The sequence below is a fragment of the Nerophis ophidion genome, linkage group LG02 (assembly GCF_033978795.1).
Source record: "Nerophis ophidion isolate RoL-2023_Sa linkage group LG02, RoL_Noph_v1.0, whole genome shotgun sequence".
In the NCBI taxonomy this organism is placed as follows: Eukaryota; Metazoa; Chordata; class Actinopteri; order Syngnathiformes; family Syngnathidae; genus Nerophis; species Nerophis ophidion.
The window spans coordinates 46,894,270-46,908,695 of NC_084612.1; the positions used below are offsets into that span (position 1 = coordinate 46,894,270).

At 40.2% G+C, this 14,426-nt stretch overlaps 1 protein-coding gene across 1 annotated transcript in view; it reads left to right on the plus strand.

The window, feature by feature from the left end:
- Nucleotides 1–14,426, plus strand: part of tead3b (TEA domain family member 3 b) — a gene marked incomplete at its 5' end in the record, with an annotated part of 82,736 nt that overhangs the window by 19,556 nt on the left and 48,754 nt on the right. The window contains one exon of the mRNA XM_061893566.1: nt 12,696–12,760. Within this exon, the coding sequence (XP_061749550.1) occupies nt 12,696–12,760 (65 nt within the window). The remainder of the gene's footprint in view (nt 1–12,695; nt 12,761–14,426) is intronic.

Below are 14,426 nucleotides of genomic sequence, written 5' to 3' on the forward strand. Positions count from 1 at the left end.
CTGTTGGCCCTCGGCAACTGTCAACCTTCTCAACCCCCTCCCTGTGTGGTGTGAGTGTGTGTGTGTGTGCGTGCGTGTGTGTGTGTGTGTGTGTGTGTGTGTGTGTGTGTGTGTGTGTGTGTGTGTGTGTGTGTGCAGGCCCAGGCCAGTCAGACTGGCTCGCACAGATGTGTCAGGCTCTAAGGAATGTGTGGAATGCGGAGGCTCTGAAGCGGGTCGTGGTCATTATTTGGCCCGGGGCAGAGGGGACGGGGCTTAGCTGGATATTGGAGAGGCAGTCCTGCTGGGCTGGCCAAGCGCCAAATGTGCGGCGGTTCTGCCGAGGGCGAGGGCGAGAGAGAGACAAAGAGAGAGAGAGAGAGACTGGGTGCAATAAGCAGGCCCTTCTGTCACGCCGCCTGTGGACCAACAATGGAGGCACTTGGTGGTCTGGGCTGGTGGAGGCCGTGTAAGTGTTGAGATCTTTGTCAGACCAACACTTCCAAGCCACAGAAAGTCAGCCTTCGTGAGTTGGAAGCAACAATGTTTTACCTTAAATCAACACTTCTGCTGCACCACACAACGTGTATGCAGCTAACAGACTCACGCAGCCCCAAAATAGTGTGTGCAAAATAGTGTGTACAAAAAAGTGTCTGCAGAATAGTGTCTGGAAAGTAGTGATGGATAGATGGATGGAAAATAGTGTCTGCAAAATGATGTTTGCAAAATAGTGTGTGCAAAAAATTATCTGCAAAATAGTGTCTGCAAAATAGTGATGGATGGATGAATGGAAATTAGTGTCTGCAAAATAGTGTGTGCAAAATAATTGTGTCTGCAAAATATTATGTGCAAAATAGTGTCTGCAAAATAATGTGTGCAAAATAATGTGTGTTAAATAATAGTGTGCAAAATAGGGTGTGCATAATAATGTGTTTAAAATAATAACTTCCAAAATAGTGTGTGCAAAATAATGTGTAAAAAATAATGTGTGGAAAATAGTGTGTGCAAAATAATGTGTGCATAATAGCATCTGCAAAATAGTGTCTGAAAAATACTGTGTGCAAAATAGTGTGTGTAAAAATAGTGTGTGCAAAAATATCTCTGCGAAATAGTGTGTGCAAAATAATGTGTAAAAAATAATGTGTGGAAAATAGTGTGTGCAAAATAATGTGTGCATAATAGCATCTGCAAAATAGTGTCTGAAAAATACTGTGTGCAAAATAGTGTGTGTAAAAATAGTGTGTGCAAAAATATCTCTGCGAAATAGTGTGTGCAAAATAATGTGTGCAAAATTGTGTGTGCAAATTAGTGTCTGAAAAATAGTGTGTGCAAATTAGTGTCTGCAAAATAGTGTGTGAAAAATAGTCCCTGCAAAATAGTGTGTGCGAAAGAGTCTCTGCAAAATAAGGTGTGCAAAATAGTGTGTGCAAAATAATGTATTTTAGTGTGTAATAATGTATTTTATTGAAATGTCTTTAAGTGTGAATAATGTATTTTATTTAAATGTCTTTTAATCTGTAACAATGTATTTATTTAAATGTATTTTAGTGTGTGATGATGTATTTTATTTAAATGTCTTTAAGTGTGACCAACAAACTGTAATAAACACATGACATAGACAATCATAGAAATGATGACACAGTCAATAGTAATGATCTAGTCTGACATTTCATGTCTACTACACATTTCATCTGAAGTATGTTGCCTTCACAGACACACCTTGACATTAATATAATACACACCTGCAGAGGACATTAATATAATATACATCTGCAGTAGGACATTAAGAATGTTTAGGTGGCATTAAAATAATTTAAGTTGAATTAAAATAATTTAAGTAGAATTTAAATCATTTAGTAGAATTTAAATCATTTGAGTAGAATTCTTGGTGCATGTTTGTCCTGATTTAAACTGAAAGCAGGTTTTATCCTGGTGTCATTCCTGGGACAAGGAACTGAAGTAGAAGTTGGAGACAGAAGTTTATTGTATCATGTGACCTGTGACTAAGTCTGTGTGTCATGTACCTGTGGGACTAAGTCTGTGTGTCATGTAACCTGTGACTAAGTCTGTGTCATGTGCCTGTGACTAAGTCTGTTTGTCATGTGACCTGTGACTAAGTCTGTTATTCTTGGTCATATTCAAGTCTCATGTGTCAAGGACATATTACTGATCATTTTGTAATAGAATAATATGATTTATTGTATATGGTGATATTATATGTTTTTTTGTACGTGTATAATTCATGTAGCTTGTATATTAGTGTAGATGCAAGGTGTAGATCCGTATGGGCATTTGTTTACAATGTGATGCAATGTAGCTATTGATCCTCTGACGGTTTATAGTGAAGCATTTTAGCTATTTTCTCTCCTCCAGTGTTAATGGTACATGTAAGAATATTGTGATGGATGTTTGCTTTTAGCTAGCTAGCCATGTCTTAAAGGCTATGTGAACCCACTACTATCGACACGCAGTCTGAATAGTTTATATATAATGATGAAATATTAAATTGCAACACATGCAATAGGTTTATTTCGTTTTTAGTAAATTGCAATTTTAATTTTCCGGGAGTTTCTTGTTGAACGTGCGAATGATGACTGTGGTACGCGTGAGTGACGGTTGTTAGGAGAGTGTCGTCGTACGGTAGATGATAGTAGGTGTCTGCTTGTAACCGAATCAATTACACAGTCTTTGGACATGTGTTGCTGAATATTTTGCTATTTGTTGGAATTAAATGGGAGTTAAGTTGAGATTGGGGATTGGAGTTGGTTTGTTGCTTTTGCTGTGGTTAGGGTAGATGGGTGAAGTATATTTATAGGGTGAATCCGGGGTGTTTCTTGGAAAGTGGTTAGTAGTGGTCAGATGTCGAGCAATGGATCGACATATGTCAACCACCAGTTTTCGGTGAGAAAATTGTGGTAAAAGTCGCCACAGCTGAGCTTGTGTCGTCCATAATGCTGCCGTGAGTCATTGCAGACACTGGCCTCAGAACGTGGAAACCCTTCGTCTATCAGGTACTATTAAATTCACTAAAACACTAGCTACACAATAGAAAGATAAGGGATTTCCAGATCTGAAATGTTGCTAAAATGTTCTGTAACTTCTGATCGTCCAATGCAATCACGTTTTTTTTTTCTTTCTAGTCAGTCGCTATCAATATCCTCAAACACAAATGTTTCATCCTCGCTCAAATTAATGGGAAATTGTGGTTTTCGGTCGGAATAGGCTATAGCTCTTTTGTTGGAGGCTCCCATTAAAAACAATGTGAGGATGTGAGGAGCCCTCAACGGGTGACGTCATCGTCTGCGACTTTCGGTAAAGGCAGGGCTTTTCTGTTAGCGATCAAAAGTTGCAACATTTGTCGTCGATGTTCTGTACTAAATCCTTTCAGCAAAAATATGGCAATATCGCGAAATGATCAAGTATGACATAGAATGGACCTGCTATCCCCATTTAAATAAGAAAATCTCATTTCAGTAGGCCTTTAAAGGAGAACATTGTCACAATTTCAAAAGGGTTGAAAACAATAAAAATCAGTTCCCAGTGGCTTGTTGTATTTTTGGAAATTTTTTTCAAAATTTTACCGGTCCCGGAATATCCCTAAAAAAAGCTTTAAAGTGCTTGATTTTCGCTATTTGCGATGCGACTATCCATTTCCCTGTGACGTCATACAGTGCTGCCAATGTAAACAAACAATGGCGAATACCACAGCAGGATATAGCGACATTAGCTCGGATTCAGACTCGGATTTCAGCGGTTTAAGCGATTCAACAGATTACGCATGTATTGAAACGGATGGTTGGAGTATGAAAGTATTGAAGAAGAAACTGAAGCTATTGAGCGAATAGCTATTGATGCTATTCATAGCCATAGCATGGCCGAATAGCTGCGTTAGCATCGCCGGTAAAATGTGCGGACCAAACGATCAGGACTTTCGCATCTCGTGACACCGGAGCAACTTAAATCCGTCGATTGGTAAGTGTTTTTTTCGCATTAAATGTGGGTGGAAGGAAACGTAATATAGTTGCAAATGCATCTGCAGGTTATCGATACATCTCTGTGCCATGTCTGCTTTAGCACCGCCGGTAAATAGCATGTTAGCATCGATTAGCGTAGCATGTTAGCATCGATTAGCTGGCAGTCACGCCGCAAGCAAATACGTCTGATTCGCACACAAGTCAACATCAAAAAAACTCACCTTTGTGATTTCGTTGACTTTGTCGTTGCAAATGCATCTGCAGGTTATCCATACATCTCTGTGCCATGTCTGTCATTGCCGGTAAAATGTGGAGACATTCAATGGGGGTCTGGCGGCAGACACTTTCGCATCTTCGGGCCAGTGGTGCAACTTGAATCCCTCCCTGTTAGTGTTGTTACACCCTCCGACAACACACCAACGAGGCATGACGTCTCCAAGGTTCCAAAAAATAGTCGAAAAAACGGAAAATAACAGAGCTGAGACCCGGTGTTTGTAATGTGTTGAAAATGAAAATGGCGGCTGTATTACCTCGGAGACGTCACGTTCTGACGTCATCACCACATGAGCGATAAACAGAAAGGCGTTTAATTCGCCAAAATTCAACCATTTAGAGTTCGGAAATCAGTTAAAAAAATATATGGTCTTTTTTCTGCACCATCAAGGTATATATTGACGCTTACATAGGTCTGGTGATAATGTTTCCCTTTAAAGCAGCTCTTCCTGAGGGTGTTTCAGTGTTCTTCACCTTTATCGGGGGGGACTGGTACTTTTTAGAGGCGGTATAGTACAAAATATGATTCATTGGTACAGTTGTTCTCAAATGGGGGTACGCGTACCCCTGGGGGTACTTGAAGGTATGCCAAAGGGTACGGAAGATTTTTTTTAAATATTCTAAAAATCGCAACAATTCAAAAATCCTTTATAAATATATATATTGAATAATTCTTCAAAAAAATATGAATTTAATTTTGTAAACTGTGAAAAGAAATGCAACAATGCAATATTCAGTGTTGACAGCTAGATATACAGTGGGGCAAAAAAGTATTTAGTCTGCCAGCGAATGTGCAAGTTCTCCCACTTTCAAACCCCGTTTCCATATGAGTTGGGAAATTGTGTTAGATGTAAACATAAACTGAATACAATGATTTGCAAATCATTTTCAACCCATATTCAGTTGAATATGTTACAAAGACAACATATTTGATGTTCAAACTGATAAACATTATTTTTTTTGCAAATAATCATTAACTTTAGAATTTGATGCCAGCAACACGTGACAAAGAAGTTGGGAAAGGTGGCAATAAATACTGATAAAGTTGAGGAATTCTCATCAAACACTTATTTGGAACATCCCACATTTGTGCAGGCTAATTGGGAACAGGTGGGTGCCGTGATTGGGAAAAAGGCAGCTTCCGTGAAATGCTCAGTCATTCACAACCAAGGACGGGGCAAAGGTCACCACTTTGTAAACAAATGCGGGAGAAAATAGTCAAACAGCTTAAGAAAAACATTTCTCAACGGTCTATTGCAAGGAATTTAGGAATTTTACAATCTACGGTCCGTAATACTATCAAAAGGTTCAGAGAATCTGGAGAAATCACTGGACATAAGCGATGATATAACGGACTTTCGTTCCCTCAGGCGGTACTGCATCAAAAAGTGACATCAGTGTGTAAAGGATATCACCACACGGGCTCAGGAACACTTCAGAAATCCACTGTCAGTAACTACATTTCGTAGCTACATCTGTAAGTGCAAGTTAAAACTCTACTATGCAAAGCCGAAGCCATTTATCAACGACACCCAGAAATGCCGCTGGCTTCTCTGGGCCCGAGCTCAGCTAAGATGGACTGATGCAAAGTGGAAAAGTGTTCTGTGGTCTGACAAGTCCACATTTCAAATTGTTTTTTGGAAACGATGAACGTCGTGTCCTCCGGACCAAAGAGGGAAAGAATCATCCAGACTGTTCTAGGTGCAAAGTTGAAAAGCCAGCATCTGTGATGGTATGGGGGTGTATTAGTGCCCAAGGCCTGCGTAACTCACACATCTGTGAAGGCACCATTGACGCTGAAAGGTACATACAGGTTTTGGAGCAACATATGCTGCCATCCAAGCAACATTATTATGGACGCCCTTGCTTATTTCAGCAAGACAATACCTAGTCACTTGTTACAACAGCATGGCTTCATAGTAAAAGAGTGCGGGTACTAGACTGGCCTGCCTGTAGTCCAGACTTGTCTCCCATTGAACATGTGTGCTGCATTATGAAGCCTAAGTTGTTGAACAACTTAAGCTGTACTTAAAACAAGAATGGGAAAGAATTCCACCTGAAAAGCTTAAAAATGTGTCTCCTCAGTTCCCAAAAGTTTATTGAGTGTTGTTAAAAGAAAAGGTGATGTAACACAGTGGTGAACATGCCCTTTCCCAACTACTTTGGCACGTGTGGCAGCCATGAAATACTAAGTTAATTATTATTTGCAAAAAAAAATCAAGTTTATGAGTTTAAACATCAAATATCTTGTGTTTGTAGTGCATTCAATTGAATATGGGTTGAAAAGGATTTGCAAATAATTGTAGTCCGTTTATATTTACGTCTAACACAATTTCCCAACTCATATGGAAACAGGGTTTGTAAAATGATGACAGAGGTCTGTAATTTTCATCATAGGTACACTTCAACTGTGAGAGACAGAATGTGAAAAAAAAATCCAAGAATTCACATTGTAGGAATTTTAAAGAATTTATTTGTAAATTAAGGTGGAAAATAAGTATTTGGTCAATAACAAAAATTCAACTCAATACTTTGTAATATAACCTTTGTTGGCAATAACAGAGGTCAAACGATTACTATAGGTCTTTACCAGGTTTGCACACACAGTAACTGGTATTTTGGCCCATTCCTCTATGCAGATCTTCTCGAGAGCAATGATGGTTTGGGGCTGTTGCCGAGCAACACAGACTTTCAACTCCCTCCACAGATTTTCTATGGGGTTGAGGTCTGGAGACTGGATAGGCCACTCCAGGACTTTCAAATGCTCCTTGCGGAGCCACTCCTTCGTTGCCCGGGCGGTGTATTTGGGATCAGCCCGGGCGGTGTGTTTGGGATCATTGTCATTCTGGAAGACCAAGCCACGTTTCATCTTCAAAGCTCTCCCTGATGGACGGAGGTTTTGGCTCAAAATCTCACGATACATGGCCTCATTCATTCTTTAAATAAATAAATGATAAATGGGTTGTACTTGTATAGCGCTTTTCTACCTTCAAGGTACTCAAAGCCCTTTGACACTACTTCCACATTTACCCATTCACACACACATTCACACACTGATGGAGGGAGCTGCCATGCAAGGCGCCACCCAGCACCCATCAGGAGCAAGGGTGAAGTGTATTGCTCAGGACACAACGGACGTGACGAAGTTGGTACTAGGTGGGATTTGAACCAGGGACCCTCGGGTTGCGCACGGCCACTCTACCACTGCGCCACGCCTTTCCTTAACACGGATCAGTCGTCCTGTCCCCTTAGCAGAAAAACATAACAAAAGCATGATGTTTCCACCCCCATGCTTCACAGTAGGTGTGGTATTCTTGGGATGCAACTCAGTATTCTTCTTCCTACAAACACGGCGAGTTGAGCTTATACCAAAAAGTTCTATTTTGGTTTCATCTGACCACATGACATTCTCCTAATCCTCTGCTGTATCATCCATGTGCTCTCTGGCAAACTTCAGACGGGCCTGGACATGCAATGGCTTAAGCAGGGGGACACGTCTGGCACTGCATGATTTGATTCCCTGTCGGCGTAGTGTGTTACTGATGGTAACCTTTGTTACTTTGGTCCCAGCTCTCTACAGGTCATACACCAGGTCCCCCTGTGCGGTTCTGGGAATTTTGCTCACATTTCTTATTATCATTTTGACCCCGCGGGATGTGACCTTGCGTGGAGCCCCAGATCAAGGGAGATTATCAGTGGTCTCGTATGTCTTCCATTTTCTGGTAATTGCTCCCACAGTTTATTTTTTCACACCAAGCTGCTTTCCTATTGTAGATTCACTCTTCCCAGTCTGGTGCAGGTCTACAATTATTTTCCTGGTGTCCTTCGACAGCTCTTTGGAGTTTAGAGTCTGACTGTTTGAGGCTGTGGACAGGTGTCTTTTATACAGATAACGAGTTCAAACCGGTTCCATTAATACAGGTAACAAGTGGAGGACAAAAGAGCTTCTTAAAGAAGAAGTTACAGGTCTGTGAGAGCCAGAGATCTTCCTTGTTTGAAGTGACCAAATACTTATTTTCCACCATAATATACAAATAAAGTATTTAAAATTCCTACAGTGTGAATTCCTGGATTTTTTTTCTTTCACATTCTGTCTCTCACTGTTGAAGTGTACCTATGATGAAAATGACAGACCTCTGTCATCATTTTAAATGGGACAACGCTCAGACACCTGTGAGGACAGCGGCTCGGCGGCGGACGGTGTAATTGCTTTTGACGACACCCTGGCCGCCATTAAAGTCGGCAGTGCAGAGGTCCTCCTAACCTCTCCCGAAACTCTGAGGGTCATCGCCGCGTCACCTGGACCCCCCACGGCCAACACAGGTTTCGGGGGACTCTTCGTGGATCCCTGGTCATTGTTCTCCACCTCACCAAAACCCGCGAAAACCACGTCAACCCCCACCACTCCTACCTGGCCCCCCCTCCCCTTCTTCAACCACGCCCCTCCCCCATCACCTGGACGACAAACAATGGGCCTCTCCCCCCTTCCCCCAAGTCTTTCCACACAAACCTCAATAACCACCAACATCCCCCCATCTTCTGGACAGTACCTCTCCCCAACGGACTCTGATGTTCTTTTTGGTTCCGGTGGGCTACACATCATCCATCTGAATGTGAACAGCCTCTCTGCAAATAAACTCCACCAAATCAGAGAAATGTTCCACAACAATAAAGTAAAGATCCTGTTTTTCTCCGAAACTAAATTAGATGAAAGTGTTTCTGACTCAGAGTTAGAGACAGAAAACTTCTCCGTCATCAGAAAGGACAGGAATAAACATGGTGGTGGTGTTTTAATGTACATTCACCAGGATATTAAATACATAACTCGCTCTGATCTCAACCACAGTGTCCTTGAATCTGTGTGGGCAGAAATCAAATTCACAAACGCTAAGCCGGTACTGATAGGGACTGTATACAGACCCCTTACTCAGAGTGATTTCTATGGTGCTCTTGAAGAGTTCTTAGCTGGTGTAGACAACGTGGAGCTAATTATAACTGGAGATCTGAACACAAATAATCAACGCAGAGATGCGCCTGTCTTCAAATCTTACAGCAAATTCTGTAATCTGCACGCTCTTTCCCAGCTAATTACACTCCCCACACGGGTGTGTGATTCCACCCAATAAACCATAGATCTCATCCTCCCATCAGACCGGCATAATATTAAAAATAGTGGGGTCATGATCTGTGGTCTTAGCAACCACTATATAACCTTCTGCACTCGCAAAATAAGTAAACCCAAAGCCAATGGCCACATAACAGCTCAATCCAGATCCCTTAAAACATACTCCAGTGATAATTTCAACCGTAAATTAGGTGAGTGGGACTGGTTTCCTGTGCTCACGAGCAACCTGGTTGAAGATGCTTTGGATCGCTTCAAAACAGCGTTCCTAGCGATACTAAATGATATGGCTCCCGTGAGAACAGTCAGGATCAAAGCCCGCTCTGAAACATGGATCAATCCAGATCGATTAGCTGCCATAAAAGACACAGACAGAAAATACTTCGAATACCAAAAGTGTAAAACCGAAGTAAACAAACAACCCAATAATAATAACATCAAATCACTCCTTTCAACGCTCAAAAAGCAATGCAATAAATTAACAAATACAACCTGACTAAATCCTTAAAAAATCAACGACAAAATAGAAGAAAACGCAAATAAGCCACCTGAGCTCTAGAAAATTCTCAACAACTAGCTTCCTGGATGCAGCCATAAACTTAAAACCAGACTCACCAACATCAACCTCAAGGAGGGTGACTCCCTCATTACAGACAAAATGGAGGTAGCAAGCAGACTTAACACCTTTTTCACCAGCATAGCCACAACTCTAATTACCCCCATCACTCTGGTCGCTTTGGTGTAGAAAACATTAAAGTCTTCTACAGAAAGCTAGGAGTAATCAACAACATTTTCAAATTAGAAATGGTCTCAGCTAACGAGGTGCTTAATAAATTGAGCGCGCTCCACCCAAACAAGGCCACCGGCCTTGACAATATCCCCTCCAGATTCCTCATGGACTCGGCCACCACCATTGCCCCAATAATCACACATAAAATAAACCTCTCAATCAAACAAAGCCAAGTACCCAAAGATTTCAAGATAGCAAGAGTAACCCCCCTTTATAAAATAGGAAGCAAATTAGAACCTGGTAACTACCAACCTGTTTCTATTCTCAGTTCCATTTCGAAAGTAATGGAAAAAATAGTTTATGAACAGGTTGATAGATACCTTGCTACTAATAAACTAATGTACAAATTCCAATCCGGCTTCAGAACTAACCACTCCACTGACACATACCTTCTCTATCTGACCGACCACATAAAACATGAGGTGGACGCGGGCAAATATTGCGGCATGGTCATGCTGGACATTCAGAAGGCCTTTGACACCGTTAACCACGCCATACTGTTGGATAAGCTCAGAGCAATCGGATTCGATAAAACCTCATCGAGCTGGATGCAATCTTACTTGGAGGGGAGGAAACAGGTGGTAGAGGTGAACGACACCGTGTCCCCTCCCCTCTCAGTAAGCTGTGTAGTCCCCCAAGGCAGTATACTAGGACCTTTACTGTTCCTAATATACGTAAATGACATGCCATCAGCATGCCACTGTGAATTGTTCCTGTTTGCGGATGACTTGGCCCTGCTGGTATCCGGCAAGGACAAGTCACAGGTGGAACAAATCCTCAGTGCTAAACTCCTTAATATTTGCACCTGGCTCGCTGACAACAAGCTATCTATACACTTAGGTAAAACGAAATCCATCTTATTTGGGTCCCATATCAACCTTAAGAAAGTCAGTGACATCACTAGAAAAGTGGGTGACATTGTTATCACCAGGAAAGATGAGATCACCGACCTAGGTTCCATTCTAGAGGCTAATCTTTCCTGTGATAAAATGGAACCAAGGTAATCAAAAAGGTCAACCAAAGAATGAGATTCCTCTACAGTATCTCCTCTCTGGTCAACAAAAGCACCTTGAAGATTCTAGCGGGAACTCTCATTCAACCCTTTTTCGATTACGCTTGCACCTCCTGGTACCCCAGCACCTCCAAAACCCTCAAATCTAGACTCCAAATATCCCAGAACAAGCTAGTGCGGTTACTTTTAGACTTCCACCCCAGATCACACCTCACTCCAACCCACCTCTCCAAAGTGGGCTGGCTCAGGGTGGAGTACAGAGTAAAACAACTTGCACTGAGCTTGGTCTATAAAATCCGCTACACCTCCCTGATACCGAAGTACATGTCAAACTACTTCCTTAACGTAAATGACCACCATAACCAGAACACCAGGGGGAGCTCCAAACACCATATTAAACCCAGATTTTGATCTAACAAAGGTCTTAACTCCTTCTCTTTCTATGCCACATCAATGTGGAATGCACTCCCAACAGGTATAAAAGTAAGTCCATCTCTATATTCCTTCAAAACCGCTCTAAAACAACACCTCCAGGCAACTTCAACCCTTTACTAATACCCTCCTCCATTCACATCTCATCTCCCCAGATTGTAAATAACCTAATGTAAATAATCAAATGTAATTGTAATGTATTTACTTGTTCTTATGCTATCTGAACTCACTATGTTCTCTGCTGGCTGTACATATCCTACTAAGTAAGACCTACACTGTTTCAATGTCCATTTCTCTGTTGATGCAATTGTTGATGACTGAAGTACTGATATCAACCAAAGCTCCTCATCCCACACTCCGGATTGTAAATAATGTAAATAATTCAATGTATATTCTATGACGATTAACCTGTGTGATGAGTGTATTATGCTGATAGTATATATTTGTACCATGAATTGACCCCGACTTAAGTTGAAAAACTTTTTCAGGTGTTACCATTTAGTGGTCAATCGTACGGAATATGCACTGAACTATGCAATCTACTAATAAAAGTATCAATCAATCAATCACTGACTAAAAAGTTGTTTGCCCCACTGTATGTTCCATAAATACTGATGTTAAAGATTTTTTTTTTTGCGAAGAAATGTTTCGAATTAAGTTCATGAATCCAGGTGGATCTCTATTACAATCAATCCCCAAAGAGGGCACTTTAAGTTGATGATTACTTCTGTGTAGAAATCTTTATTTATAATTGAATCACTTGTTTATTTTTCAACAAGTTTTTAGTTATTTGTATAATGTGTTTTCCAAATAGTTCAACAAAGACCACTACAATTGAGCAATATTTTGCACTGTTATACAATTTAATAAATCAGAAACTGTTGACAGAGTGCTGTATTTTACTTCTTTATCTCTTTTTTCAACCAAAAATGCTTTGCTCTGATTACGGGGTACTTGAATTAAAAAAATGTTCACAGGGGGAACATCACTGAAAAAAGGTTGAGAACCACTGCATTAGTATGAAGGTACTATACTAGTAGAGGTATAGTGTAGTACCCTAGTAGAAAGTTAGATTCCTGCATGAACGTGTGTGCCTTCCCTTGTTGTGTGCAGGTCGCAATGAACTGATAGCACGGTACATCAAGCTGAGGACGGGGAAAACTCGCACCAGGAAACAGGTAAATACTGGTGATCATAACAAGAGCATCGCACTAGAATCATAGTGGTTTCATACTAGCATCGTACTAGCATCATACTAGCATCAGGTGCATGACTCTATACTCATTCATAATAATACTCTTCCATCATGCGTTCATTCCTCTAGTTGTGCTCCAGATGTATTTACTATGATGTCATCATAGACACTATCAGTGAAAACAGCAAGCATGATGTAGTCACATGTTGCACGCGACCATGCATTGTTTTTATTTCACAATAAACGTACAGTGGAACCTCCAAGGTTGAAAAAAATCCACCCTAAGCAAAGATCTGAAAACATTTTCCACCACAGTAAAGAATGTGAATTAATCTGTTTTAACCTACACCACTATTAAATATATATATATGTACACCGATATTAAGTATATACATATGTAAACCACTATTATATATATATATATATATATATTTATATATATGTATATATATACCACTATTAAATATAAATATATATATTTATATATATACATATATATACTTATATATACATACTGTATATATGTATGTGTATGTATATATATATATATATATATATATATATATGTGTGTGTGTGTGTGTGTACAACACCACTATTAAATATATACATTTGTACACCACTATGAATATATAATTTTTGAATATAGAGATATATATATATAATATATTTATATATATATTATATATATATATATATATATATATATATATATATATATATATATACATATATATATATATATACATATACCATATTTCCTTGAATTGCCACCGGGGCACTAATTAATTCAAAACCTCTTCTCACTCCGGCGCTTACCAAAGGCATGCGGTAAATTTTGGCCTGTCCTTAAAAAATTCAGTGTGATGTAAGGATACCGGTACCATGATGAAAAGCACATTTAATTAAAAAAAACTTTATTATGGTCTTACCATTTCTTATAAATTAAGTCCATGCTCAGCTCCTTCTGATCAAAAGCATTGATAACTTGTTTATAGAAGTCTTCCTTATCTTTCTTCAGTTTTAAAAGTATCTCTGTCTTGATGAAGATCTTCCTTTATTACCTCCTGCTTCGATTGAAAGTCCAGTTTAGAAAACGGTTTTATTTTAATGAACACACGCTGCTCACTCTTGCTTGTCCAATCCATGGTCGGTCGGTGTGTAGCCATAGCGCGCTCTCATTTGGATTGCTTTGCTATCAGTTAGCTCGGCTCCTCACGGGCAACGACAGAATTACCCTCAGACAACTCCCCCTCTCGTTCTGCTCCGTGGGGGATTTCTCTATCCCACCGCTGCCACCATGAAGTGTTATTGTATAAATAATACACTGGGTATTTATGACTGGAAAATGCTTTATTTCAGCCCGGTTGTTTACATAGCCAGCATAAGAGTAGTGGTGTTACATCCTAAAAGGTCCGTCGTGCACCCCTCGCGTCATATCCATTCCCAGCACATATCAAGACACTTGTCACTTCTTCTTCAGCCAAGTAGTCGCAAAAAGGATCACTAGCGCCCATCCCCAGGAGGCGGGAGTCATTTAATGACTCATAGTTGACACACGCAGCTACGGTACATTAATAAAACATATCTGCTTACTGTTCTTTTTAGCATATTCAATAGCTTGGACCTTAAATCCTACTGAATAGCTCTT